The 26,916-nt window shown below is 38.4% G+C and overlaps 3 protein-coding genes across 3 annotated transcripts; all 3 read left to right on the plus strand.

The window, feature by feature from the left end:
* The first annotated feature begins 1,031 nt into the window (after positions 1–1,031).
* Positions 1,032–11,994, plus strand: sars1 (seryl-tRNA synthetase 1). Its single transcript, XM_042492529.2, has 11 exons — positions 1,032–1,220; positions 2,295–2,365; positions 2,508–2,588; positions 2,737–2,895; positions 4,568–4,711; positions 4,920–5,075; positions 7,524–7,745; positions 7,965–8,094; positions 9,357–9,514; positions 9,646–9,775; positions 10,952–11,994. The coding sequence occupies exons 1-11, from the start codon at positions 1,085–1,087 to the stop codon at positions 11,104–11,106; spliced, it is 1,542 nt and encodes a 513-aa protein (XP_042348463.1). The 5' UTR covers positions 1,032–1,084; the 3' UTR covers positions 11,107–11,994.
* A 1,600-nt stretch (positions 11,995–13,594) lies between these two features.
* LOC121964398 (PTB domain-containing engulfment adapter protein 1) lies at positions 13,595–16,527 on the plus strand. The gene is made up of 7 exons (XM_042514606.2): positions 13,595–13,734; positions 13,812–13,884; positions 14,171–14,242; positions 15,227–15,325; positions 15,429–15,566; positions 15,668–15,772; positions 16,009–16,527. The coding sequence occupies exons 2-7, from the start codon at positions 13,837–13,839 to the stop codon at positions 16,072–16,074; spliced, it is 528 nt and encodes a 175-aa protein (XP_042370540.2). The 5' UTR covers positions 13,595–13,734; positions 13,812–13,836; the 3' UTR covers positions 16,075–16,527.
* Positions 16,528–17,480: 953 nt separating this feature from the next.
* Positions 17,481–26,238, plus strand: tmem106c (transmembrane protein 106C). Its single transcript, XM_042492341.2, has 8 exons — positions 17,481–17,659; positions 17,945–18,217; positions 19,326–19,389; positions 19,598–19,757; positions 20,905–21,045; positions 22,004–22,053; positions 23,213–23,266; positions 24,603–26,238. Exons 2-8 carry the CDS (start codon positions 18,004–18,006, stop codon positions 24,739–24,741), a joined length of 822 nt encoding a protein of 273 aa, XP_042348275.1. The 5' UTR covers positions 17,481–17,659; positions 17,945–18,003; the 3' UTR covers positions 24,742–26,238.
* The last annotated feature ends 678 nt before the right edge of the window (positions 26,239–26,916 follow it).

A 26,916-nucleotide genomic window follows, 5' to 3' on the forward strand; every position in this document is an offset into this window, starting at 1 on the left:
ATTGATTTTCTATTGTGTATCTAATCATATAATTAAAAAAATAAGATTAAAACAAATGTTCTCTGGCTTGTCCAATTTATAAAATGTATTCAGTGCTGGGGGAGCTACTTTGAAAGCATAGTTTTGCAAGCTATCAATGAAAGAAGCTGAACTCAAGCAAAAATGCCCTAGGGAGAAATATAGTTTGGCTCACTCAGGCTATATAGGAAAAAGTAGTTCTACTTTATATTACTTTGTAAAATGATCAAATTGACCATATACATGTGATATCAAAATATAATACAAAAAAGTCACTATTTAGTACAAAAAATGTCAGCTTTAGTTTTGTAGATTTATGTCCACTATTCAGACACTTGCCCTCTGAAACTAGAGTACAGGTGGATTTATCAGGATTACTCAGTTACCCAAGTAACTTCAGATGTGCATGTAATGCAAACATTTGTTAATAAATCGCAATAATCAATTTATGACTAATATTAATCAAAGTGGGTTCAAATACAATAGAGAAACAATGGCAAAACAATAATAATAAAAACAACAACAATCCTTTCCTTTTATGGGCAAACAAATGTTTGTTGTTTCAGTAGTTAACTACACAAAAAGTGTTTTAAAAATGTAATTGACTACCTGAATCAAGATGCAAGTATTCATGAAGTTTAACTACCACCAAGCTACTGCAAAGTGTAAGTTTAACTATTTGTTTAATTACACGCAACCCTGGAACCTTATGATCTTACGTGCAGAAAATGTTAACAGATCGAATTAGGCCTACATGTAGTTTACTAAACACTGGGGACAATGTTGATGAATGAAAGAGATTTGCGGGTATTGATGATGCTGGGGGTGACCAGGTTGGTGGAAATCGGATATTTTTGTATTTAAACTATTATCTATTCTACAAGCGTTTGAATAAAACTGTTTAGATGGCGTTTTAAATGGCTTTAAAACGCCATGGAGTGGTTAGTTGAAACAACTCAAATTGCGATTACGGTTTATTGACTTGAGTTACCAGACCTGGCAACCCGGTTAGAGGAGTCACCGTTGTGCGCTCATTCAGGCTCTCTCTGACAGACAGCGTGGAAAGATGGTGCTCGACTTGGACCTGTTTCGGACCGACAAAGGCGGCGACCCTGAAGTCGTCCGTGAGACCCAAAGGAAGAGGTTTAAAGATGTCACACTCGTCGATAAACTGGTCGCCGCAGATACGGAGTGGAGAAAATGTAAGTGTCCTTTTCTTTCTGTTGTTTCAGTCATGGTAGCTAACGTTAGCGCGGTGGCTAATGATGCTAACATTGGCGTAGCGTCAGTGCATTTTCCACAGGCTGAGAGCTCACGCCCAACTCCATGAAGAAATCTGGGATTTTATTGTTAGTATGCAAGTACATCTATTTGTTGCGTCCCATCTGGGATATTCAAAGACAATACCTAGTTCTGGGACAAAATCTTCCATTCGGCACCTTGAAATGCACAAACCCTCCCCACAAAATAATATATTTTTATAATGAATTTTGCTTGTTAACTCCACGCTCTGCCACCGCATTATGTTCGGTGAACGTTGGCTATTGCCACTGCAGTGGACTGCGAATCAATTCAGAAAGTTAACTATTGAGATAGACAGCGTGTTGCTTGGTACAATATATCTATGCCGTATTCATCAGTGGACATTGTATAAACACGGTCTAAACAAACATTATCTTTTACATACCGTGAGTGTTTGTCAGCGAAGTTGGTAATAAATTACAGACAGATTTGAATGAGGTTTGGTATGGTGCTCTCACATAGGAAGAGAATAGCACGCAATGTGGCTAATGTTAGCACAGCTAGTACAACTTAACCAAACAAAATGACACATATGTTTATTCTCAGCGATAGTTACTTAATGTCTGAGTTTACTAGATCTATGTAAAGATCTATTTAATCACGTATTCTCATAATTTTATAGCCAGATGTGATGGTGTTTGCTAATGCTAGGTTAGCTTCGCGATGCCGGGTAGTAACGTGCAGTCTGATGCAATCCCGGCCACCAACATGTCAAGTTAACCTCGCCCTGCAGTGTAGCTGCAGTCTGATTCTGTATGATAAAGGGATGGATTTTTGCAATACATTAGTGTTACTGTTTAAGTGACAAAGGTGGTTTGTTGACATGTTTATCATCGTTTTTGATCCAGTGAGGGTGAGTTGCTACTGACAGCAGCGCCTGTCACCAGGTTACTTGTCCTGATACTGCGGCTCACAGAAACATATTCATAAACACAGTCCCAATAATTGACTGACTGACTGATGTACCCATACAGGCCGCTTCACTGCAGACAACCTGAACAAGGCAAAAAACCTCTGCAGCAAGAGCATTGGAGAGAAAATGAAGGTATGGAGGCATCAGGACACTGAATGACTGAACATGTCAATGTAGGGTGAGACAGAAAACAGAAGACATAACACTGTCAGTGTGTGTCCATTAAGCGGACCTGAGCGGGCCTCCTTTAACACATTTTTTAATGTGAATGCAGAAGAAGGAACCAGTTGGGGAGGATGAATCTCTACCTGAAGAAGCACAGGATGTGGAGTCCCTAACAGCTGAACTGCTCTCGGTATGACTGTGTGGGCCTTAAGCACCACCTGTATGGCAACATTTCTGCCTGTTGTCACACTAATCTCTGACAGATTAAATTTAAAGCTCACACATTGCTAAATATTTGCTTCTCCTCACTCGTTTGCATGTTTACATTTTTCTGTCAGGGCCTGACGGTAACCCAGATCAAGAAGCTGCGTTTGTTAGTGGATGAGGCCGTGGAGAAAACTGACACTGACAGGGTAAAGCTGGAGACAGAGCGCTTTGAGTACCTGAGAGAGATCGGCAACCTTCTGCACCCATCTGTACCCATCAGCAATGATGAGGTGAGTGGTTTGATACATCATGGTTAAAGTAGGCGCTAATTACATTACTTTACCTTAATAACACATTTGAAATAGCCGCAAATCCATTGAAATTTATTGACATAATCTTCACCAATGAAGTGGATTAGGTAACACACGATTCAGCAATTATTAGGACATGCCATACTAAAATGTTAAAATATCTGCGAGGCATTAGTGATGGCAAATTGTTCAGAACATGCTTGTGTTTTTTGAGAGTGGCTGCCAGGGTAGAACTTATGTAAAAATGTTACCACTAAGTCTTGCAGCAGGTGCTGATGGTGCAAAAAGTGCGTCAAGTATGCTTCACTGTTAGACCTACATCATGTAAACAAACCACAGACCCATCATCAAGATCAGACTGGAGATGTAACCATTTAAAGACTGGTGAATAGCCTACTAGCTATCTTCCTGCATTTGTAGTTTTTAAGTAGAAAACACAAGTTTTATATTGTGATCTTTACTGGAAATGATATACAATAAAGCCAACAGCAAGCAGGCTGTTACCGTAATACCATAGTGATCTCCTTCCAGCCAGCTGCCACCTCATTTTGGTTTTTGTAATGGAGGTATGGATAGATAATTCCTTATTTCAGCATCATGAATCAGCTGCTTCTTGTTCATCACAGAGCTTTCAAAGCGAATAGGACTAAAGAAAACATGGTGTTTGACAGAAATTCAGAACAGCACACCATGTCACTCAGGGCCACTTTGGACACCTTTTTCATTGGCTTTACATCCAAAATTTTGACGTATAGGCACACATTTAGTTAGAGAGTGACTGCCATGTCTTGTCTCATCAACACAAGAAACACATGAATTTGGCATAAAACAAACACAGTGGGCACCACTCTCCCATCTCTGCTGACATGAGATCTCCTTCATGTTGCTGTCGTCGGCTTATAGCTGCTCAGACACAAGTGGCTCCATGAGTCCATTCATAAAGAAGCATGATATCATGTGAATCATACTTTCACACCCCGTATTACTAATGCAAAGGCAGTTGGCTTTAGAGCTGTGACGCCCCGCTCGCAGGTTGCTGAATTTAATTCACCAGCGTGTCATCATGACTAATGCTCGTTTGCTTGAAATCAAACTAGTTAAAGATCATACTCCAGACCAGACTGGCAAAACTGGAAATCAACCCAACTGTAGTGATTACCCTTTGAGATGTGGCGACAGGCTGATGTAGATCATGGGTGACGAGGCATTATAAACAGTTGTTGCTCCAAGTAACACAAAGTACTACACTTACAGGAAGTACTCAGGGTTTTGGAGGTATTAAAGGAATACCTCACCTGTAAAATTAATTAATCATTGTAAATTGATAAGGACTTCATAATCATATGAATTTTTGCAGCCCCCAAAAAAAAAAGGCGTAGTCTTGGAGTCTGGATTTGAAGATAGCAAAAATATGTTTCACTTTCAGTTCAGTTTTAAATAGTAAGGTTCCGGCTAGTTTGAAAGAGTAAAGCTTCATCATTTCAGACAGTTTGTTTTGCCTGATCAACATGTCCAAATCCAATGATAATTTGATTTACAATGATATAAAAGCATAATAAACAACTAATCAGTTTTCTTCTTGTTGGAGATCATTTTCAGTCAGTAGACCAGTTATATTAGTGTAATATTTTCTTTTGTTTCTTCATGTCAGGATGCAGACAACAAGGTGGAGCGTACCTGGGGCGACTGCAGCGTCCAGAAGAAGTACTCCCACGTTGACCTGGTGGTCATGATCGATGGCTTTGATGGAGAGAGGGGAGCCGTCGTGGCTGGCAGCAGAGGTTACTTCCTGAAGGTGAGCACAAGTAATAGTCTCCAGAAACACGCAAGACATAAAGTGGCACCGCAGACAGACCAACATTTCTTTTTTTAACTTTTTTTCCCCACCAAAATAAAACATTTAATATGCACTTAAAGCAGAATTGTGGCTGGTCTTTTACTACCCGGTCTGTTAGTCAACAAACCATCTGTTAAGTTATTTTCCTCTCTTTCGTTGTGTTCAGGGGCCGCTGGTGTTCTTGGAGCAGGCTCTGATCAACTATGCCTTAAGGATCCTTTACAGCAAGAAATACACCATGCTCTACACACCCTTCTTCATGAGGAAAGAAGTGATGCAGGAAGTCGCCCAGCTCAGCCAGTTTGACGAAGAGCTTTACAAGGTATGGGAGCTTTAACTGAATTCCTCAGCATTTTCTCTTAACTTGTTTTGAATTTAGGCCACGTTTAGATGAGAACGGCCATTTTAAAAACGGAAAAGTCTCGTCTTTGGGTTTTTAAAAAAATACGCGCTCAAAGGATAATATTGTGAAAACGATCCTGGTGTACATGGATCCGCAAAAAACAACCGGAAATGCTGTAGTGTCAGGCCAATAGTTTACAGTGTAACTTTGTAATGTCACAACATAGAAGAACACCACGTGCATGTGGTGTGTGGCCGTGATGTCACTGTTTGCACAGGATCCGCACATTACCAGTTTACATGGCGATAGAAGAGGTGGCATTCTCAAAAAATTACACTCTCGAACCCATTGTCAGGTTCCCAATACACCATTGTCTGTGAACGTAAGGCCAAAATGCAACAGAAGTTTCATGTCTTTTGCAAGAAACTGCTGCTGTGTTTATGTAGTTTCGAAAATCAAAGCCCAACCATATTAAAAGCATTTTTTTTGGAGTGAGATGTTATGCTGTCCAAATACTTTTGGCCAAGAAGTGTAGTTGTTGGAATTGCCATCAGGAGGTCCAAACACAGAGCTGCACTCAGAGCTTTCCATTACTGCTGGCAAAACAGCAGACTGCTCATTTATGTCGAGCTGGCTACTTTATCATACATGTGCGTTCATTTTCTATTTGAATAAAATAGTTTTGATAAAGTTATGCTTCGCTATGTGTGTGCATTTTATGACTGTTTAAAGCTGCTTCAAAACAATGCAGACTTTATTACAGATAATTGCGGCTGTCTGTCTCGCCCCCATGTGCTCTATATGAATGTGTGTCTGTGTGTGTGTTCAGCTGAGAGGTTGTCCTGACAAGTGAGATGAGAGCGTCGTCTTTAGTGTTTGGCAAATATTTGCGAAATAATTGATGAAAAAACACATTAATAATAGAATTGATTGCACACATAGGGCACATCCTCACTAGACGGCTTACATCAGAAAACAGCTGCGGCAGCGACTTGATGATTGCACAGAAAGCATTAAAAAATTCACTGAAAACGCTGCAATTTCTATATATAACACACTGGCCAAGGTTTATTTTATGATTAGTTTAAGTAAAATAAATAATAGGCTATATGAAACATAGGATTAAACATGCCACCCCCTAAAAGAACCTTGTTTATTTTTGGTTAATAAGAGTTTATTTATGTTTATAGTAAAACAATACATAAACCGTAATTGTCGCATGTCTAAATAAACCTTACGGTGAAAACGTCAATAAATAGATGCATAAATCAAGTCTAATTATTCTTAATTACAGAAGTTCTGATCAGTCATGAATAGGCACAATCATAAAAAAATAATGCAAGAAGCTTGTTTGTTCTTTACAATTATTCACAACATAATTACAGTCGTTTAGGCAAACTCATTATAGCCCAGTAATTAAGATCTGTGTGTATGATGCAATAATGGCATTAGAATGTGCCAGAGGATCCACATTTTTCTGTAACTTTAAACCAGTTATCATGAACATTCTGACTCAACTTAATGACTGAAAGGTAAAAAAAAAAAAAAAGTCAAATCTACAAAATAAGGTTTTTGTCATACAGAGTATATTTAATGTATTTGATGATATTGATATTTGATGTTTCGTCTGAATAGCAGAGCAATTGAAAATAGCTCACTGTTTTGAAAGTAAATTTTATTATTTTACATGATTTTGTATGTATTTGGCACACCAGGATACTGTATATACTCTTTATTGAAAAATAATCTTGTGACATTTATTGTTAGCCAAAGAACCCAGCCCTAATATGCCCTGTTTGACACAAATTACTACAAATACAGGCAATAGCACTGTAATAAAGATGTATTTCTCACTGCCAATATTATGATTTTTAAAAATAATTATATTTTCCTGGTTTTAAAGGGTGCAATTACAGTAAAATTATGTAATTTTCTGAACTTAAAGTACTCTTCTAGTTGTTCCGTTCTTTGTCTGTATGTACTTCATCATCATATCCACATTACTGATAGCCCTAACCCTCTATATTCATTCATTTTTTTGTGATCAAATGTGCACCAATAGTCAACCCTACATAGCTTTGCAGTGTCAATATTAAGGTATTTGGTAAAAAAAAAGATGCATTTGATTTTCTTAATAATAATAATAATAATACTAATAATAATACATATATAATAATTTACTTTATATCCCCTGGCCCAGCATTTGAATCAAAACAGTTCAAAATTAAAATTGATATTTATCAAACTATTTTCTATTACTTTTCCAAAAAAAAACTTCAGGACATCACCTTTTTTTTTTCTTAGGTCTTGAAAAATATTTTTTTAAATTCAATGACCTTTTCATGTTTGTCTTGACTGTGTGAACCCTGAAAATTGATTTTATGTCCATTCTTACTCCTTCTCTCTCCCTGTATGTGTTAACACCAGGTCATCGGTAAAAGCAGTGAGAAGTCTGACGACAGCTCCATAGATGAGAAGTACCTCATCGCCACCTCGGAGCAGCCCATCGCAGCCTTCCTGAGGGAAGAGTGGCTCAAACCAGAGGACCTGCCCATCCGCTACGCCGGCTTTTCCACCTGCTTCAGACAGGAAGTCGGCTCCCATGGCCGAGACACCCGCGGGATTTTCAGGGTGCACCAGTTTGAGAAGGTTAGCTGTGGAAAAAAAAAAAAACAACAACATTGAAATAAATAAATGGCCACTTTTTATTGTCACTTCATAAAATCATCAAAAAACTATGTGGCAGACACAAACCAAAGAATTCTGAATGAGAATAGTAATTATACACAAGTTAAATGGGTGTCAGGATTTGTCCTTTTTGTTATGGTATTTAAAAACAATGTAGTGATCTTGTGGTTTTCTTTGTAGATTGAGCAGTTCGTCTACGCCTCCCCACATGACGGCAAATCTTGGGAGATGTTTGATGAGATGATCGGGACAGCAGAAGAGTTCTACCAGTCATTAGGAATTCCTTATCGCATTGTCAACATTGTCTCCGGTAGGTCCGACACATGCGCCTATACATGAATGCGCAGTTGGGAAGTACCATCTCTGACTTTTAATCCTTACCAATCACATATGGGGCGTTATCCACTTGCTGGCCATTTTTTTTTTGCGTTTCCATTGTGAAAAGTTGTGGGTGGTACCTTTGGAACTATCCCTAATTCATTACCCCTCTGTTTGGGTTAGATAGCACACAGATCCAGTACTAAAAAACGGAGCTGGAAACACTGCGGTCCGTTGATTGGTCAGTACAATCATCACTCTGTGCTCAGGGCTGAGCTGTAGCTCATTTGACCACTGTTCATATTGTGAAAATTTTTACATACATTAGTAAACTATAACTATAACATTAAAGCATGTTTCGCAGCCTCTAGCAGCAGCTGCAGACTCAGAAAAAAATGATTTAATCCACTGTGCCGACTTCCGGCAGCTTTTAAGGTGGAAAGTTTATTCGTAATGTTACTCAGTGCATGAGTTGATGACGTGAATCCATCAACACACCTTAAATATCAGTATAACAACTTTGACTGCTCCATCTGTTTTAATTGTCTCTCTTGGATGACATACTCTTTTAGCAAAAAGTGGATCTTGAAGCGTTTTAAAAAATGTATATTAACTACGACCGGATTGTGTGAACTTCATATATTCTTAAGTACTCCAGCAGCACTAACCTGTTATTTATAAACATCCCATTGAGAGAGACTCTCACTCCAGCCTGCAGCCACGTTCTGTAAACAATAAACGGGATTTGGAGTTTCAAGTGCTGCTGGATGGAGCAGAGAGTGACAATAACCCCGCCCACATGTGAAAGTAATGTCTGTAGTGGAAACGCTAAACAGATCTAAGGTCCGGGTACCTCTTCATGGGTGTTACTTTTGGTTTCAAAGGTACTATACAGAAGGTTTCTGATGAAACCCAGCTATAGTTCCTTAAGCAATAGGCCCCAGGATCTACAACGTGAAGAAGAACTGTGGAAATAAAAGTTTCTAATGCATGTGCTTTTACATTTGCACTTCTTCACTTTTTAACTTTACACTTCAGAAAGTACCCAGCAATGGAAAACTAAATGCTTCAGAAGAAATTTCAGTATTTTCTTTTGAGGAAGTAAATTATTTGGCATGGTAAGAGCTGAAACGACAGGTCAATTAATCGATTGATTGATTGACGGGGGGAAAAAAAGCTTATAAGCAGTTTGCTCCATGTGCATGAACATCAGGTCATGACATTAGCTAACTACTTACTACTGTGCCATCATAGGTGCCCTGAATCATGCAGCCAGTAAGAAGCTGGATCTGGAGGCCTGGTTCCCGGGCTCCGGTGCCTTCAGAGAGCTGGTCTCCTGCTCAAACTGCACCGACTACCAGGCCAGACGCCTCCGCATCCGCTATGGACAGACCAAAAAGATGATGGACAAGGTGAGCGCTCTGTTCCGACGCAGCTCTGCAGCTCGACAAAGAGCTCGGCTTTTCCCGGACAACTCTTCTAATCCAAAATATTGGAAGATGCTTTATCCTGAACACGCGTCCTGTGTGTGTATGTTCTGTAGGCTGAGTTCGTGCACATGTTGAACGCAACCATGTGTGCCACCACTCGAGTGATGTGTGCCATCCTGGAGAATTACCAGACTGAGGAGGGCATCGTTGTTCCAGAGGTGCTCAGGGACTTCATGCCTCCAGGTAAACCAACAAGTGGTCCAAGTCACCTTTATTTGTTTATGTTATGCGTTTGTGTTGAAAAAAATAGTTGATGTAAGATTACTCCCAAATCTTTAAATCTATATCAGTATTGGTCTAAAAAAAATATTATACAGAATTTTTGGGCTGTGATATGTGATTGTGTCATGTTTAATGTTTTGTTTAATGTTGCACATTAAAACAGTAGGTTATATTTGTCAGTCTGAGAATTGGTGATACTGCTGTCCTTTGTGCATAAAAAGTTCCAAACTACAGATACATTTTGGCTGAACTAGTCCAGGGCACTAAATTTGAAATGCACAGTTGCAATCTTGATAATATCTAACATCTTTTTGAAGATGAAATATGCCGTAACATGCTTTGACAGACCGCTGGAATAATGTTTATTCTGGCTTTCAAAGATTTGCTGACTTGATTTCAGATGTGTGTAAGCTTTGGTTAAAACTAACTGACTTATTGATTTAGTTGTAAAAAGTTATGTAATCATGTCGGAGAAATAATCATTTGACTGCAGAAGGGCTATTTTTGGTTAATGCTGACTCAGTCGTCCTTGTAACCTTTGTCACTGTTGTGTTTATGCTAGTTGCTTGTTGACTGCAAACACTGACTTTAGCAGTGATATGCAAGTTTGTTTAGCAAAGAATTGTCTCTCCTTCCTTTGGGGAAAACTAGATGCAGATGGATATCCTTAGAATGGAAAAAATGTGATGCAGTGATACAGTGCCATATGGACCGAATCAAGTTTACAATAACTTCCAGATTAGAAAATCATCAAGACAGAAAGAGAGTAAATAGGAAGAAAGTGGGAAAAACAAAAACAGGAAATAACCTGGAAAAAAGTGCTTAAAAATTTTTATTTTTCAAACATAATTTTAAATATCTATATACCTTTTTTTCTATTTTTTTTCTCTGGACATTTTTCCTTTTCACTTTTTTTTCTCTAAATCTACTTATTTCTTTCAGTTTCTTATGAAGTTGCTCATTGCCTTTTTTTCAATAATTTGGAAAACAATTGCACCATTTTGCTCAGAGTTCATAGGTTTAAATACTTGTGAAAGGTGTCTGAAAGCAGCACAAGGAAAGTTTCAAACAGTTAAGCGCCGTCACAGTTGACCCACTGTTCTTTGAAGGCTTAAATGCATCTCGTCTATCCTGCAGGTTTGACAGAGATCATTAAGTTCGTCAAGCCCGCTCCTATTGATCAGGAGATGTCTAAGAAGTCAAAGAAACAGCAGGATGGAGGGAAGAAGAAGAAGCAGGGAGGAGGAGACCTGCCCAACGCCATGGAGACCATGTCCGTCAACGACTCATAGACTCCAGTAACACCACCACTGTGTCCCTTCACCAACCACACAGACACACTGATGGCATAGAGCGCGGTGTTGATGATCAGGGTCCGTTTAGCTGCTGGAGAATGGTGAAACCATCTGTGTAATCGTTATAATGAAGGCTAGCTCTCTCCCATCTGTGTTTATCTGAGTGGATGGTCATATTCATCTCAGCTGTCGCTCCCCTCTCTCACATAAAGCACACTGAAAAAAAGGGATCTCCATGCTCACTTCTACAGTCCACTTCAGAGTCCATCTGTCTGTCTTTCTGTCCGTCTGTCCCTTTCTCACATCTGCAGCAACACTGAGCCTAAAACAAACAGATAAGACCTCTAAAAGCTGTTTGTAGGACGCATATCGATATATATTCAAAATCAGCAGCTACATTTCTGGCTTCATTTTCACGGCAGTTAGTATATAAACCGCTGATTATATACATGTTCGTTTTCAGGTTTTAGGGATCTGTAATTGGTGTTGAAAAGTGGTTTTTTTTTTAATATTAATAGTAACCAAAATCTTCACTCATCTGCTCTTCGTTGAGAACAAAACCGGCATCGCCTCTGAAAAATGGGGTCGATAACTGTCTGAAATGGTTCTGGGGTTAATCTAACTATAATTCCGAAATCAGTCCTGTAAACACGATCAGGTATCTGAAGCGTCTGTTTTAGGCTTCTCTTCACGACGTCTCTGACCACAATCATCATTTCCGACCATCATTGCGCGACGTCATCGTTGACCATAACGCTTTTCATGGGCTTACGATTGAGACATTGACATTGCCTGTATGAACTCGCTAATATAAAGAGATATATATGATTGAGCATTGACAGTGGCACTCAGTGTAAACAAATATTAAATACAGTTGATATGGAAGATCTTTGTGTGTTTTTACTGAGTCTACAGTACGTCTTTAAAGTTTTAAAACTGTAGTATGTTTAAATCACCAACATTAAATCCTGTACACAAGAAAGAGCACTGAAGGTACGGTATCGGTGGAATCAGTCAGTCAGACTTTAATTGTATAGCACTTTTCACACAAGCAAAACACAAAGTGTAACACAAAGTGCCTAATACCCCCACCCCACCACCACCACTTTCCCCCTACGTGCATGGATAAACAAGCAAGACTTTGTAATTGATTAAAGCACTAAAATAAGAGTACTCATTAAAACCGGGAACTGAGGAAATGCTACCATTATTGAGAAAACATCAGAGACAGGCTAAAACCTTTAGATAAAAAGATAGAAATAAATTATTATTATTATTAATATTAATAATAATAATAAATAATTAAAATTCTCTAAATAGTAGTTAAAAGGTAAATGAAAGGATAACAGCACAAAGTATAACATAAAAATGTTAAAAAATACTAAAGTGATATACCATCTAGTAAAACAGTAAAACAGACTAAAATATATAAATAAACAGTCAATAAATAAATAAATAGGTAAAGTTCGATTAAAAGCCAGACTAAAAAACAAACTCACCAATATTTATGTTATCTTGTGAATTCATACGTTAAGTAGAAATCTGTTTCTTAAGCATTTGGCAAAAAAATGACATGTTTAACATATTAGCTTTATTTTGGCAAAATAACACCAAAATTAGCAAATGCTGTCTCCAGTCAAAGATCATGGTCTTAATGGGAACTCACCATGACTCTCCCCATCTGCGCAGTGAGGGTAGATGAGAGCAGATAGGTCAGTTGTTTGCAATCTGCAACCTCACCACCAGGTGGCACTAAATCCTACACTAAACTACAGATATGCAGGTCTGGGTAACACTGTACGATCTCCCAGGAATATTAAGGTTGGATGTACGGCACGAAGGAAGTGCATCAGTCATTGCACGACCAAATCAGGGAGAGGACTGCACTTTTGTTTTCCCTGGTAGCTATTGGAAATAGCAGACAGTGGAAATACTGAAGTTACAGTGAAAACTGTGGCGTTTGTGAGGGAAAACAAAAAGAGGTGTGGATGTCTTTCACAATAATACCACTTGAAAATGCTGGCAATGGGGTGAAAAAAGTCGATTGTTTCCACTTTAAATTCATACAAATCTTGATATTTTTTATTTTGTAAGAATTTACTTTTCCTCAGGGTAAGGACATTCAACTTTAAATGGTCATGTTTTGTATTTATTTAAAATACCCACAGAACTCCAAAACCCACAACTGGATTTTAAAGGCATGTTTTATTTAAAGAGAATCTCCAAAATAACACCATTTATCATGGTCAGAGAGTGGAAAATATTGTAATTTATTGTGAAGGGAGGGCCATGCATTTTCCCCAGTCACTAAGGGAGGCTAAAGGAAAAATATTTAAGCTCCAGGGAGGGCTGTGATATATATATATATATGTGTCTGTATTTAAGCCACCCCCCTACTCAGATGAAGAAAGTACAGTCCCTGCATTTACCACAGGGATTTAACATTTTTACATGCTTCCTGAATCATCCGATGTATGGAAGACATTTCCAGGCGCCCTGGATATCTGATAAAGAGCAATAAGGAAGACACGACAGTTACTCATTAACTCCAACAGACTTTACACCCATCCGTCTGTAATGCAATAAGAAGCTGACGCATTCTGGTTTAAGTTTATCTACGCAAAGGTAAGATGAATTTACAGTATAGTTTCTATAACAAACATTTCTGTGTCACTGAGTGTCTGAATCTGTCTGTGTGTCAGCCTGCAGGGAGCTGGACGTGTTAAAATGAGTGACACTTCAGAGGATGATAATGAGATCTCCTTTCCAGTAAAGGTAAATACTGATTTTTAGAGTCAAAAATCTTATTCTGACTAAGGAAAATATGTTAAACTTGTTATTTTATACTTGTGATTTATAATGTCAGCTGAACAACAGCATGTGCTTGGTTTCATTTCCACAGATTTTTCTCTTCTGACAGCCTATATACTGTATATACAGCAAATGCCTCGCAGTTAAGAACAGCGGCTTTTCTTGATATAACATGAACCTGCCATGTGATATTCGGCCTTGTTTAAATTTCCCGTTTTGCTTGGTGTGTATTTCTTTCTCTAACCTATAGTTCCTTGGCCGTGTTGAGGTGGTCCGCCCTGATGGACTGCAGGTCCTGTCTGAAGCAGCTCAGAGCCTGAAGGTCAGCAACTACCACTCCCACACCAGTTTAGTTAGAGTTTCCTGCATAAATGTGTTTAAAGCTACACATTTTAAATAAAACATTGGATGCTGGGATTCGTCTTCTGTTTTTGCAGGAAAGTTTATATTCACTACATGAAGGGACTGTTCACCCCAAAATCAAAAACACACATTTTTCCTCTTACTCTAGTGCTATTTATCAATCTAGATAGTTTTGATTTGAGTTGCTGAGTGTTGGAGATATCGGTCATAGAGTTGACTGCCTTCTTTACAATATAGTGGAACTAGATGACACTCAGCTTGTGGGGCTCAACGAGCCTAAAAAATACATTTGACAAACTTGAATTCCTCAAGATAATCTACAGACATTTCTGTGAGAGGCTTCATGTAGGAACTATTTTCTTTAAACCAAACCACACCCTCCAACCGGATCAATGCGCAGAAGAAAGAGTGCATCTTTTGCCAGCTCACCTAGCACGACTGAGCTAGCTACTGTTACTCCTCAGCCATGGAGAACGCCATTAATGTTTACGTCATACGCTGTCGTGATGCACGCTTCCTTCTGTGCAATGATACGGTTGGTTGGTGTTGTTCGGTAGAAAGAAAATAGTTCCTACATGAAACTGCTAACAACAAGGTCTGCGGATTATCTTGAGTAATTGGGTCATGATTTCTGGAAAGAGACAATGCTGGTGTTTTTCAATCTTTATTTATTTATTTTTTTTTATGTTTTGAGCACCACAAGCTGAATGCCATCTAGTTCTATTATTTTGGAAAGAAAGCCGACATCTCTATGGCTGATATCTCCTCCAACACTCGGCAACTCGCACCAAAACAATCTAGACTGATAAATAGCACAACAAGTAAGAGGGAAAATATGTATTTTTTTATTTTAAGACGAACTGTCTCTTTTAAGTCAATGCGTTGGCTTTTCATATATAGTTATTAACATGATGTAGACTAATCCTTCCCCTATCATCCCCAGACACCGGATAACTACTCCACAGAAAAGGCAGCAAAGAAGAGCAAAGTCCACTTCTTCCTGTCACTGAGTGGGATAGACATTTTGGAAAACAAAACTAAGGTGTGTGACAAAAGTGTACAGTGTATATCACTGAATAACTTGCTTTCTTTGGCCATGAATTATCACTTTTAAATCTTCTCAAATTTGTCTTTCCCACATTCAGTTTTTATTGTACTCCTGCCCTCTGTCCACTATCTCCTTCTGTGCCGTCCTGCCATCATCCCCCAAAGTCTTTGGGTTTGTGGCTAAACACCCTGCAGCGGACATGAACCACTGTTACCTGTTCCAGAGCAAGAAGTTTGTGAGTATTCAACAGCTATGCTTCCCCTACAGGGACAGTTTGATGGTTTATTGTTTTTATTTGAACTGGAAATCACTAATATTATTTTGGGTGTATGTCAGTCGCACGTGCTGGTCTCCGTTATCGGGGACACCTTCCGGGCTTCAAAAAAGGAGGAGAGCATCAGAGGAGGCCGAGACCTGATAGTTGAGGCCCTCAGACATAAGGTTAGTTCTAATATGCATTTTACACCACAGTCTGGGTTCCCTTTTTTTCTCCTCAGTTCACTTGTTTACTTTGTTTTGTCAAAGTGCAGAATTTATTTTAATTCTTTGCAAGAAGATTCTCAGTTTCATGTCTGAATAGAGAAAGAATTGATGCCAGCTCCCTCTGAATTTCAATGTTTCTATTGTTCAGCTGAGCATTTTTAATCTTTTGTATTGTTCTGTTATCTTTTTTTCAGAATAAAATGCTGCAAAGAGAGAATGCTGAGCTTAAAAGGATGCTTGCTGGACAGATAACTGACTAATACCGCCAATTCTTGCAGTTGCACTTATACACACACATATATACAACAACACAACATAAACTCTTGACGCTATTATATACTGTTTACCCAGGGTAAAACATGAAAAGGAAATTAAAAGTAAAGGAATGAACTCTGGATTTGAAAAAAAATTAAATAATATTATTTATAATAACACCTGATGTGTTATCGCCCCTTTTCTAATGCTCAATCAATTGTAGATGCGTTACCCGCTGACACCAGCAGAGGGCAGCAGTGAGCAACTAAGAACTAGGTGGGTGCGTTCAAATGCTCGGAAATATTATCTAGTACATCTTCTGCCTTCATGAAGAACCAAGCAAAGTATCCATAAATACAACGTGAAATTAGATTTAACGGACGATTTCTGCTGTGTGACTTGTGATGGTTAGTACCAGCGACCACAACAGCTGGATAATAAATCAAACTTGCATGGCTTGTCCCCTGTATTTTATTGCTTGACTTTGTGCTTTATTGCTTTCTTGAAGCAATAACGCACCGAAAGCTAAATATACCACATGAATGCATCAACGACCGTTACTGAATTGTTAGATAATGACGAATCAAATAGATAATTTTACTTTAGTTGCTGTAGTATAGCCTGTTAAACCTCTCTGTACACTGTACATGAACATCCTCAGCAGGTCATTGTGATGAAAAAGACAGTGTCACATATTTTAATCAATACAGAAAATATATACAGAAGTATGTAATGCTACTACCACTAATAATAATGATAATAATAATAATAATAATAATAATAACTGTATTTATATAGCACCTTACAGTTAATTAAGTCTTTTAACAAATCTGACAAAACAGAAGCAAGAAGGATTTCTTGCAAAGGCAATGTAACCATAAGAGCCAAACAATAATTCCAGACAAAATTTAAAGTAGGATTTAACAAAAGATCTAAGCAAAAAAAAACAAACAAAAAAAAACATGAAAAGAAAGACGGTCGATAATGACAAATAGAGATAGAAAAACATGCAAAATAAAAAAAAACAACAATAATAACCCATACCAATAGGATTAGAATCAATTCAAAGAATATAAGCAGTAAACGCGGAAATAATATTACTAATTTAAAAAATCAAACAATAGTAGCAATTGTACGAAGAACTGAATTAAACGCAATTAAGACCGAATACAACAATAAATTAAATGTAAATGTCTAAGTTAAAAGCAGGGCGTTTTAAAGTGTAGAGGGCAGAAAATTATACGTTGGTTTTATCAGCAAAACCAGACTAATAACGCGACTTTAAAGATGTATTGTCGAAGACTGTTTCCGCGTCAATATCGTCAATATGTGTTTCCCCCCTTCCTAAACCTGCACTAAGCCCCGCCCACAGTCCATGGACGCTCCGCACAGCAGAGGGCGGGGGACACCATTTGATGAGGGAACGCATTTTGTTGTAACACCAGCAAAGCTGTAAATACGAAGACATTACGCAGGACACGTGAAGGCAGCAAAGCATGAACGTAAACTTCGGTGTGACGGAAAGCACAGAGTGTGCGCTGAAGTATATCCACCTTTAGGATGGCAACGACGACTTGTTTGGTGTAAAAGGTAAGCTGAAGTTTGTGTAACCAAGCTAACTAAACTACAACTAGCTACAGCCACTGTAAACTGAGCTAACCTGTAGAGCAGCGCTGTTAGCAGACTAGCTAGCTCAGGGACGCCACGCCTGAACAACTGAATTCTGCTAACGTTACATTTTGACTCTGTCAGCTGATTTAGTAGAGATGCTCGCTGTTATTACTGACGCAGGGGCGCTCAGCTGATCCGTGGCTACTGAGGTAATTTACTGGCTTGTGTTTATGGACTGAATGCCTCGTTCTCATCCACCCGCAGACGGGCGGTAGTCGGTGGGAAAGTCTGGCTTGGACCATCCCGAGGCGAGGTGAGCCACCATGGGGACACGGTGGTCTCGTAGCGGCAGCAGCATGTCGCTCCTCCCGGAGAGACAGAGCTCTGTGCGGCAACCAGAGGACAGAGAGTCCGATAATGAGTCTCTGGATGGGCTCGTCAGACGGGAGGACATAGCTCAGTTCCCCTACGTGGAGTTCACCGGCAGGGATAGTATAACGTGTCCGACATGCCAAGGCACAGGACGGATACCCTCAGGTGAGTAAAAACAAAGGTACTGTTAGAGGAACGGAACACACACGGTGTTTATTTACTGCATTCACTGTACTGTATACTTTGTTTATTTATTTGACTTTTTTTTCCCAGGCTAGAGTCTAACTTCTCGGAGTTAAAGGAACAGTTTACCCACAAATCAGAAATACATATTTTTAGTCTTACGTGTAGTGCTGTTCATCAGTCTAGATAGTTTTGGTGAGGGTTGCCAAGTGTTGGAGGTATCGGCTGTAGAGATGTCTGCCCTGTCTTCAGTATAATGAAGCTAGGTGACATTTGGCTTGTGGTGATCAGAGCCAATCAGAGTTCCTACAAGAAACTGGCCAAAACAAGGTCTGGATTTTTTTCAAATTACTGGATCATGAGTTCTTGTCAGTTTGTCAAATGTATTTGTTTGTTAGTTTGTTTTTGCACTTTGAGAACCTTTATATTTGAGATAAGGCAGACATCTCTACAGGCGATAACACACACACACACACACACTCAAAAAAAAAAAAAAAAAAAAATCCAGATTGATAAATAGCACTACAGGTAAGAGGAAAAAAATATGCTTTTTGGGGGGGTCACCAAAGATAGACTTTAGCCCTAATTAAAAAAGGTAAATAAACTTAGACAAAGGCCTAAAGGGTATGTAAGGTTATTACAGTTGGATTAAACCAGATTTTTCTTTAATTTCAAGACATTTTTATGTGAGAAGTATTGAAATATTTCATTTTTGCAGTTTGTCTACATAGCTTTACACGCAGTCAGTATAATAATGTGGAAACTGCTCATAGAGCGGATAGGCCGCAGGTCTGAGGTTGTCTGCGTGTTTCTATTCTTATCACCTATACTACACTTTCATTCAAACTGGTATTAAAGAGCCTCAAGCATTGTTATTTAACAAAACACACACACACACACACACACACACACACACACACACTTACATAAGCAACAGGAACTGTTCTAAGCGTAGCATGGCATGTGTTAAGATAAGGAAGGGGTGGTCATCATGCAACTTCAGTGACTTTGCCTTGTGTCCAAAAATATATTTTATTGGAAAACACTAATCAATATGTGACATGAACTATTGTTATCTCTCTCCTGATAGATCAAGTGAATGAACTGGTTGCATTGATCCCATACAGCGACCAAAGGCTGCAACCCCAAAGAACGTAAGTAACCAAAACTACCCGGCTCTCTTGGAAACATTGTATTCCTGTGCCCAATGTGCATTTATTTCTGGTCAAATGGTGTTTATATGTCATTTATTTTTAAAAAAAAGATCTAGATGTGGACCCGCTCATGTTTGTTTGTAATGCGGATGGTTTAAAGAGAAACTGCATTTGTGTGTGTGTGTGTGTGTGTGTGTGTGTGCTGCAGGAAGCTGTATGTGGTTCTGTCAGTTGTGTTGTGCCTCCTGGCTTCTTCACTGGTGGCCTTCTTCCTCTTCCCTCGCTCTGTGGTCGTGGTGGATGATGGGATACACATGGTGACTGTGCACTTCGATCACACCAACATGAACGTCAGAATGAACATGACGGTGGGTTTTCTCTCATATTTTGTAACTTACCTTAAAGGTCCAGGGGGTAGGATTTAAGGGGATATATTGTCAAAAATGGAATATAATATAATAAGTATGTTTTCCTTAGTGTATCATCACCTGAGTATAAGAATTGTCATCTTTTTGTTTCTGTAGAATGAGCCTTTTAGATCTACATAGCAAGCGGGTCCTCTTTCACAGTCCGCCATGTCGCTACAGTAGCCTAGAATGGACAAACAAAACACCGGCTCTAGACAGGGACTCTCACATTTTTGTGTCGGCAGCAGTAGTTAGTAGCACCTCTGTGACAAAGAGTGTCACAAAACACTGTCTTTTTAAATGTGAAACTACTCTATTAAGTGTTTTTACTGCTTTAAATCACTGGGTCCATTTGTTTTAAAGAGGAAGAGACCTCTGTGGATCATTTGGTTCATGGTAAAATTCTCAAATGAACACTGAAGAATTTTGAACGGGGAGAGGTTTCAGCTGGTTGCAATCTGTTATCCTCACTGCTAGATGTCACTAAATCCCTCTAAATCTTATACACTGCTCCTTAAACTTACTCAGTTGCCAGTTAATAAGGTACAACAAGCTAAAACTAATGCAGTCAAAAGGCCTTATAATTAAACGTACCTACAGGAAGATTGTAATGTTTATGCTGAAAGGGAGTTAAAGAGTTAGTGATTCTGTATTGCTGTATTGTAGTTTTGCATTTATATGGGTTGAGAATATGTTAAAGCATCTGATGGCTAGGTGTAATAACTGAGTGTGTTTATATTCTGATAAAAATTCTACTAATGAAATATAGATTCACATACACGATATGATACATCTTATCTGATGCATCTCTTTGGCAGAAGAGATGCGTCATACAATGTTTTGTTTTTTATGCATCCAAATTAGAGCTGATGTGTGCAGTCAATGACTAAAACATATGATTAACAGACTGCAATTATATTGATAATTGATTTTAGTTGCCTTTTTAAACTAAAATGCTAAACATGTCCATGTATGATCTTTTTAAATGTTTCACCGTAATCCATCACTGCAAGACACGTTTCCTTTTGTGAATCTTTGTATTTCTGGCTGTACCTTTTTAAAAAAATATTTCTTGACCTTTCTTTTTTTTTGTTGTTTTTTTTCTCAGAGCACTCTGAACCTCAGCAACCCAAACTTCTTCTCGGTGCTGGTGCAGAGTGTGAGCTGTCAGGTCCTCTACATGAAGACGGTGATCGGCACTCAGCAGCTAGACAACGTCACCACCATCCTGCCGCTCAGTCAGAGTCAGGTAAAACTGAAAATAGACATCAATAGCAAATCCATTTCAATTAAAAAAAAGACCACATTCATTTCATATGAGCCATAAAAGAGGGTTTTTTTAATATCTTTTAAAATAAGATATTGTTTTATTTCTCAGTAAATATAGTTTTGTGTACATAATAAACGTCATCATGGGTTGGTCCGCTGTATCCTGGTGCAAAGTTCAGCATGCAAACAAATCTGTCATCACTGTATAGCATGATGTCGACGTGCCTGCTACAGGATGTGGTCTGTGCTCGACATCCCTACACTCTGCTGCACAGACCGTACTGCTAAAAGCTTACGTGCTTGTAAACATTAGTGCAAGAACAACACACACCGTCACTGGCTTTAACCTGAGAGAATAAGGCTGATGTTACTCTTGCTGTCAATAAAACCAACAATGAATTCAACCAAATGAAAAGCATTTTCTGTGCAGCCAAAGCTTGATGCGTCTAATTCCTCCATACTGTCGATTACCATGAACACAGGCACTGTAGTTTATTTAGTATCCATCCAACCGCACCATCGTGTAGGCACAAATACTGGATAATACAACAAATTTGTGGCTGAAAATAGCACACATGCAAAACTGACACACTTTTTGCTAAATACTGCATTTCTCAGTTTGTATAGGAAATTATTTAGCCTACTTGTGATGTCTTTTTAAAGATTTACATGCTATTTAGAATGAATTGCCTCTGTAAGCGGAGAGCAAAAATGTAACTGGTTGCTCAGCTTCTCTTCACTGTCAGATCCATAAATATTTTCAGTATTACTTGGATTTTAATACCGTTCAAGCTTAATCAGATGTCTAAACAGCCAAGCCCTCATACGCCGCCTCAACTGTCTCACTGTTCATAGAACATCTATAATTTTCCATTAAGCCACATGTTCATCAGCTCTAGAAAACACCTTGAGTTTTGCTGTCCTGTAACTGTCTGCAGGTGAACTACACTGTCAGCGTGGAGATTGGTAGCAGTGCACCCTACGTCTAGTAAGTGTCTCTCTCTGAACTTACCAGAACTGTCCAGACTTCTTGTCAATGTCAACATTTTAGAAAATAGTCCATAGAGTCTACTTTGAGTGGCCATTTCTCATTGGTTAAAGAGGTATTCCACTGATTTAGATGTAGACTTCCATAACGTCCGGAGACTTCTGAGAGACAGATTGATGGAGGTCAAGCAGGTTTGATATCTTGACCTCAAGTCAGAGGTCAAGATGTCCTCCTGGCTTTAAAGTTCGTTGGGGCACCTGACTTCTTTTGATGAATATTGCTCAACAGAAATGACGTTTCATAGACAGAAAAAAGTGTCGCTCGATGCTTGTCTTTCATGAGGTAAAATCGCCGCTCACAGACAGATTGGGATTTTGTCAGCCAATGTAGATTCGGTTAAGATAAAGCGCACAGGAGATATTTTTGGCGATTTAAACAGATGTCTGCAGATTACCCTCCCCTGAATGCGACACAAGTTGACTCAGAGTATGATTTGTACATCTGTGATATGTAAATCTTAGGTTTTATTTCCTGTGTCCCTGTTTTGCCTCACTGCACACTTTAATCTTAGCTCTCAACACTGTTTTATTTATTGTACCCGTATATTTTTTTGTTCTATTTTTATGCATTTTGTGATGCACTCTGTTACTTTTTGTAGATAAGTGCTATACATATAAAGTTATTATTATTTTTATTATTACAAAAAAACACAGTCTGTGGTTGCCTTTGTGACAACTTAAAACCTTTCGCTCAAGCACAGACCATTATACTTCTATCGAGCGACACTTTAAAGTGTCAGGTAGCCTACTACAGTAAAGGCCTTTGTCTCATATATGGGTCGAGCCCTTAACACCCCAGATCCTAAGTTTCCAATAATGCAACGTGATAGCATCTTCTGTTCAACCGTCACCGTGTCCTAAATGTCCACATCTTTTCAACGCCACACCTTTTAGTTTTTAACAGACTTTCTCATACAGTTGTATTTTTTGAGACCTCTTATAACGTGTAACAGACTCTGATGCCTGAAATGTGTGGAGTGCTCGTTCAACTTCAAAGATTTTTCTGTGCTGGCGATAAAGTCACATGTAATTTCCACAAAAATAAACGCTCCAAGTCCAGTTTACTAATTCACGCCTTTTATGTTTTGTTTCTTTGTCAGTGCCTTCTGTACCATGCCCAGCATTAAGGTCCACAACATTGTTGTATATATGCAGTAAGTATTTCTTTTTATTACCTTGTGTCATTATAAGGGTGGAATAAGTACTGAAATCCTATATATACGGCTGAAACTCACAAATATTTTCAGTATCAGTTAATCTGCAGATTGAATTTTATGAGTAGTTCTTTTGTGTATAATATAAAAAAAAAAAAAAAAAAAGTGAAAAATGCTCATCACAATTCCCCAGAGATGAAAGTAACTTCTTAAAATTCTGCATCTTGTCCAAACCAACAATCAAGGAAACAAAGACTCAGTATGTATTTTCTGTTATAAACAGCAAAGAATCAGCAAATTCTCACACTAAGAAGCTGGAGTCAGAAAATGTCCAACCCTTTTGCTTAAAAAAACGTTCAATCAAATGATCAAAATAGTTGGCAATTTATTTTGTTTTTATTGACTATCCATTGCAGCTATAACACCCTGTTTTATAAGAACAAGTACTGATACATATGTGTAAATATGCTCCACTACAAGCAAAAGTTCTGCATTTAAAACTTTACTAATTTAGTCTTTAAATTCTCCATTCTGTTCAAAAGAAGAAAAAAAACCTTTGTGCAGTAAGAAAAAGATTGAACCTGTTATAAATTTAAATCAGCTACTGAAAATATACTAGAGTGCTTTTTTAATCCCAAAACATTTAAAAAATGTATGGCAGGATGCGGCACCAGAATAATGAAAAATTTGTAGAAAATTCTTGAGTTCATTTTCAATCACACTTTTTAAAATAAATGAGCGTTTAAAACTTCAAAATTTCAGACTTGACTTAATGCAAGGGAGATTTTTTATCACTGATCATTTACAAAATCTGCAAAATACCCATAGCTGTCAGATAAATGTAGTGGTGTAAAAAAAGCACATCAAATATGGTACAGTTGAAGCATTAATTAGTATGCAATGGAAGTACTCATGTAAAGTCTAAGTACTTAAAGACAGTACAACACTTTGCAATTTTATTTTGCACTACTATAACCTTTGCTTATAAGCCTACAGTCATGACACAGCTGTGTGTCTCATGTTAAGTAACACAAAGAGACAGTTACCTCATGAGCTACTTCCTTAAGGTTTGTGAATGTGTTATAAAATACATAACACATTTTAGAATTGTTGCGTTGTACTTTAGACATAGTAACTATAATTTGACATTCTGGAAATAATTATTTATATATTATTATCATTATAATTACTAGAACTATTCTTTCTGTGGGTGCTCAGCTGCCAGAAAACCCGTCTTGAGGTCGTTTCAGTTGCCGTGTCATGTCTGTAGCTTTTTTTTATTGTGATGCATATAGATCGATTTTTGGTCTAAATTTCTGTGTCGTCTTGTTTTCAGAACCTCGGTGAAAACCTCATACATGGTGCGAACATCCCAGAACAGCCTCGAGGCGTATCGCTACATAGACTGCGGTTCAAACACCACACGGCACCAGACGGCCAAGCAGCACAGACACCTCATCCCTGCGCTGCTGTGATCGGAGCTGATCGCCTCTCCGGATGAGGTGGATGTCAGTGCACACTCCATTTTTGCAGAGGTAACCACCAGCAGCAAAATACCAAACAGTGCTTTCTTCTAAGCTCACACAGAATACGAAGCGTCGGGTAGCTGTTAACTTGTGCCTTTGAGTGATGAAGTGAAAAACAGGGCAAGTGAAATCTATGAAGTGCAGCAGCTATATTTTTTTAACCACGTATTGGTTCTCATTGGCAACAGTTAAAGGTTTTGTTGCAGTTGTTATTAGTCAGGGGAAATTTCTTGCCCAAGCAGCCACTTTTTGGTTTTTACTTGAATTAGTGGGTCAGATGATCACCTCAACTCATGATGTCTAAAATGCAAGTTTAAAAACGCAGTTTTTGTGATTTCAGACTTGCTGACAGAATTACGCGCATGTTCCACTTGTGAGAATGGAGTGACAAATTGAATGAGTCATTGCCAACAGGGCACTCAGATTTGGAGGCAGGACAAATGTCAGAGAAAGCTCTTTTCTTAAAGGGAAATGACCGTCATGCCAACCTGACTGACATGCTAGAGTTGGCTTTTTTTTGCTCTAGCTATAATTAACGCTGCAGAGCTCTGTCTGTGTCTGCTGCTGTCGTAACATCAGGGAGCATTCTTCAGCATAGCTCGCATGACTTTTGGTTTTGTAACACTGTGTTGGACTTAAGGTTGCTGACTTTTCTTTTCAAAAACGAGAAGTAGAGGAGCCTGCCTGCTGTCTTCTGTTTTTTTTTTTGGGGGGGGGGGGTGATTTGATGTCTGTTTTTGCACCTTGAAACTGGGACATATTGTTGAGCATATTGCCTTTGCTGTGTTATTTAACTGTTACTGAAGTTGAAAATGGCATTTACAGATTTAACACACCACAGATGTTTTTAAATGAACTGATAAATTATTTTTTGGTTGTTTTTGGTCTCATCACAGCAAATGTAAGCACACAGATTTTAGATTCAGGGTAATGCACATATATGAGTGTCATAGAGAGGAATACTGTTCTCAGACCAGATTTTCTGTCAGGTGTTGGTGTAGCTCATGGGTTAATCATTTAGGATACTGTGGAATGGATTACAGGATCAGCAAGGTCATTAGTTCTTTATCATACACACTCCTGGCCAAGCTACTTAAAGAGAAATATAATTCGTAATGTTCAATATCTGTATACAGCATCCTCTCCACAGTGGCCTTAAAAATAGATCTACACTGTTATTTCCTTTGACTTCTCCTTCATCAGTGTTTTAATTAACTCCTCCCCATCTGTTCTGTATAGATGTGACAGTCATAAGGTCATTTTCAAAATGGAAACAAAGTTACTGAAGGCGGTTGTAATTTGATTTTTTTTAAAGGGACAGTTATTTGTAAATTTGTGAATGAAAGATTTTACCAAGTTTTTTTAAAAAAAAATGCAGCACATATTGTCATGCTAAATAAAACATTAAAGGGATGAGTGAATAAATAAAACTAATAATGAACATCAGTACTTGTTTCAGAATCTCCTTATGCCTTTGCAGTTGTGGCCTGAGATATGTTTTGGGGTTGTCGTGAATGCCATATTTCAGAACACAATATCCCAAGAATGCCTTGAGGGAATTTCTCCAAATTTAGCTCATCCACTTGGACTTAAGTATGAACTTATAAGATGTTCAAAGGTCAAGGTCACTGTGACCTACGTCTCATTCTCGGGAACGTAATATCTGAAGATGGCATTAAGGGAGTTTTCTCAAATTTGGCACAAACGGCCGCCTGACTTGACTTGGATTTATTTATTTTGATTATGCAGTGTTTCCTCTAGGATTTTTTTCAGCAGCGGGGGCAGGCTCTCCGGGGAGCCGTGGCGGCGTAAACAAATGACGCTTTTTAAAGGCTGAATGTAAAAATAAAAAATAATAACAAAAATTCAACAATAAAATAATAAAAACAATAAATAATAATTTCTTGATGGGGCTGTAATCAGTGGCAAAGTTTGAACCCAGGCTCAGAACAATGGACTTTTCTTGGTTTTCTGTAGAACAGCTCTAAGGCTCTGTTGTACGGAAATTCCCCAAGAGGCCCGTTGATGCTCAGCAGCATACATGCTGCAAGGTGATCCCCTGCAGCCTGTTTCTCAAGTCAGTCTTCACCTACAAATAGAAACAATAATTTTTATTTATTTTTT

Source organism: Plectropomus leopardus, chromosome 9 (assembly GCF_026936395.1).
Source record: "Plectropomus leopardus strain MGB_pleo_1.0 chromosome 9, ASM2693639v1, whole genome shotgun sequence".
NCBI lineage: Eukaryota > Metazoa > Chordata > Actinopteri > Perciformes > Serranidae > Plectropomus > Plectropomus leopardus.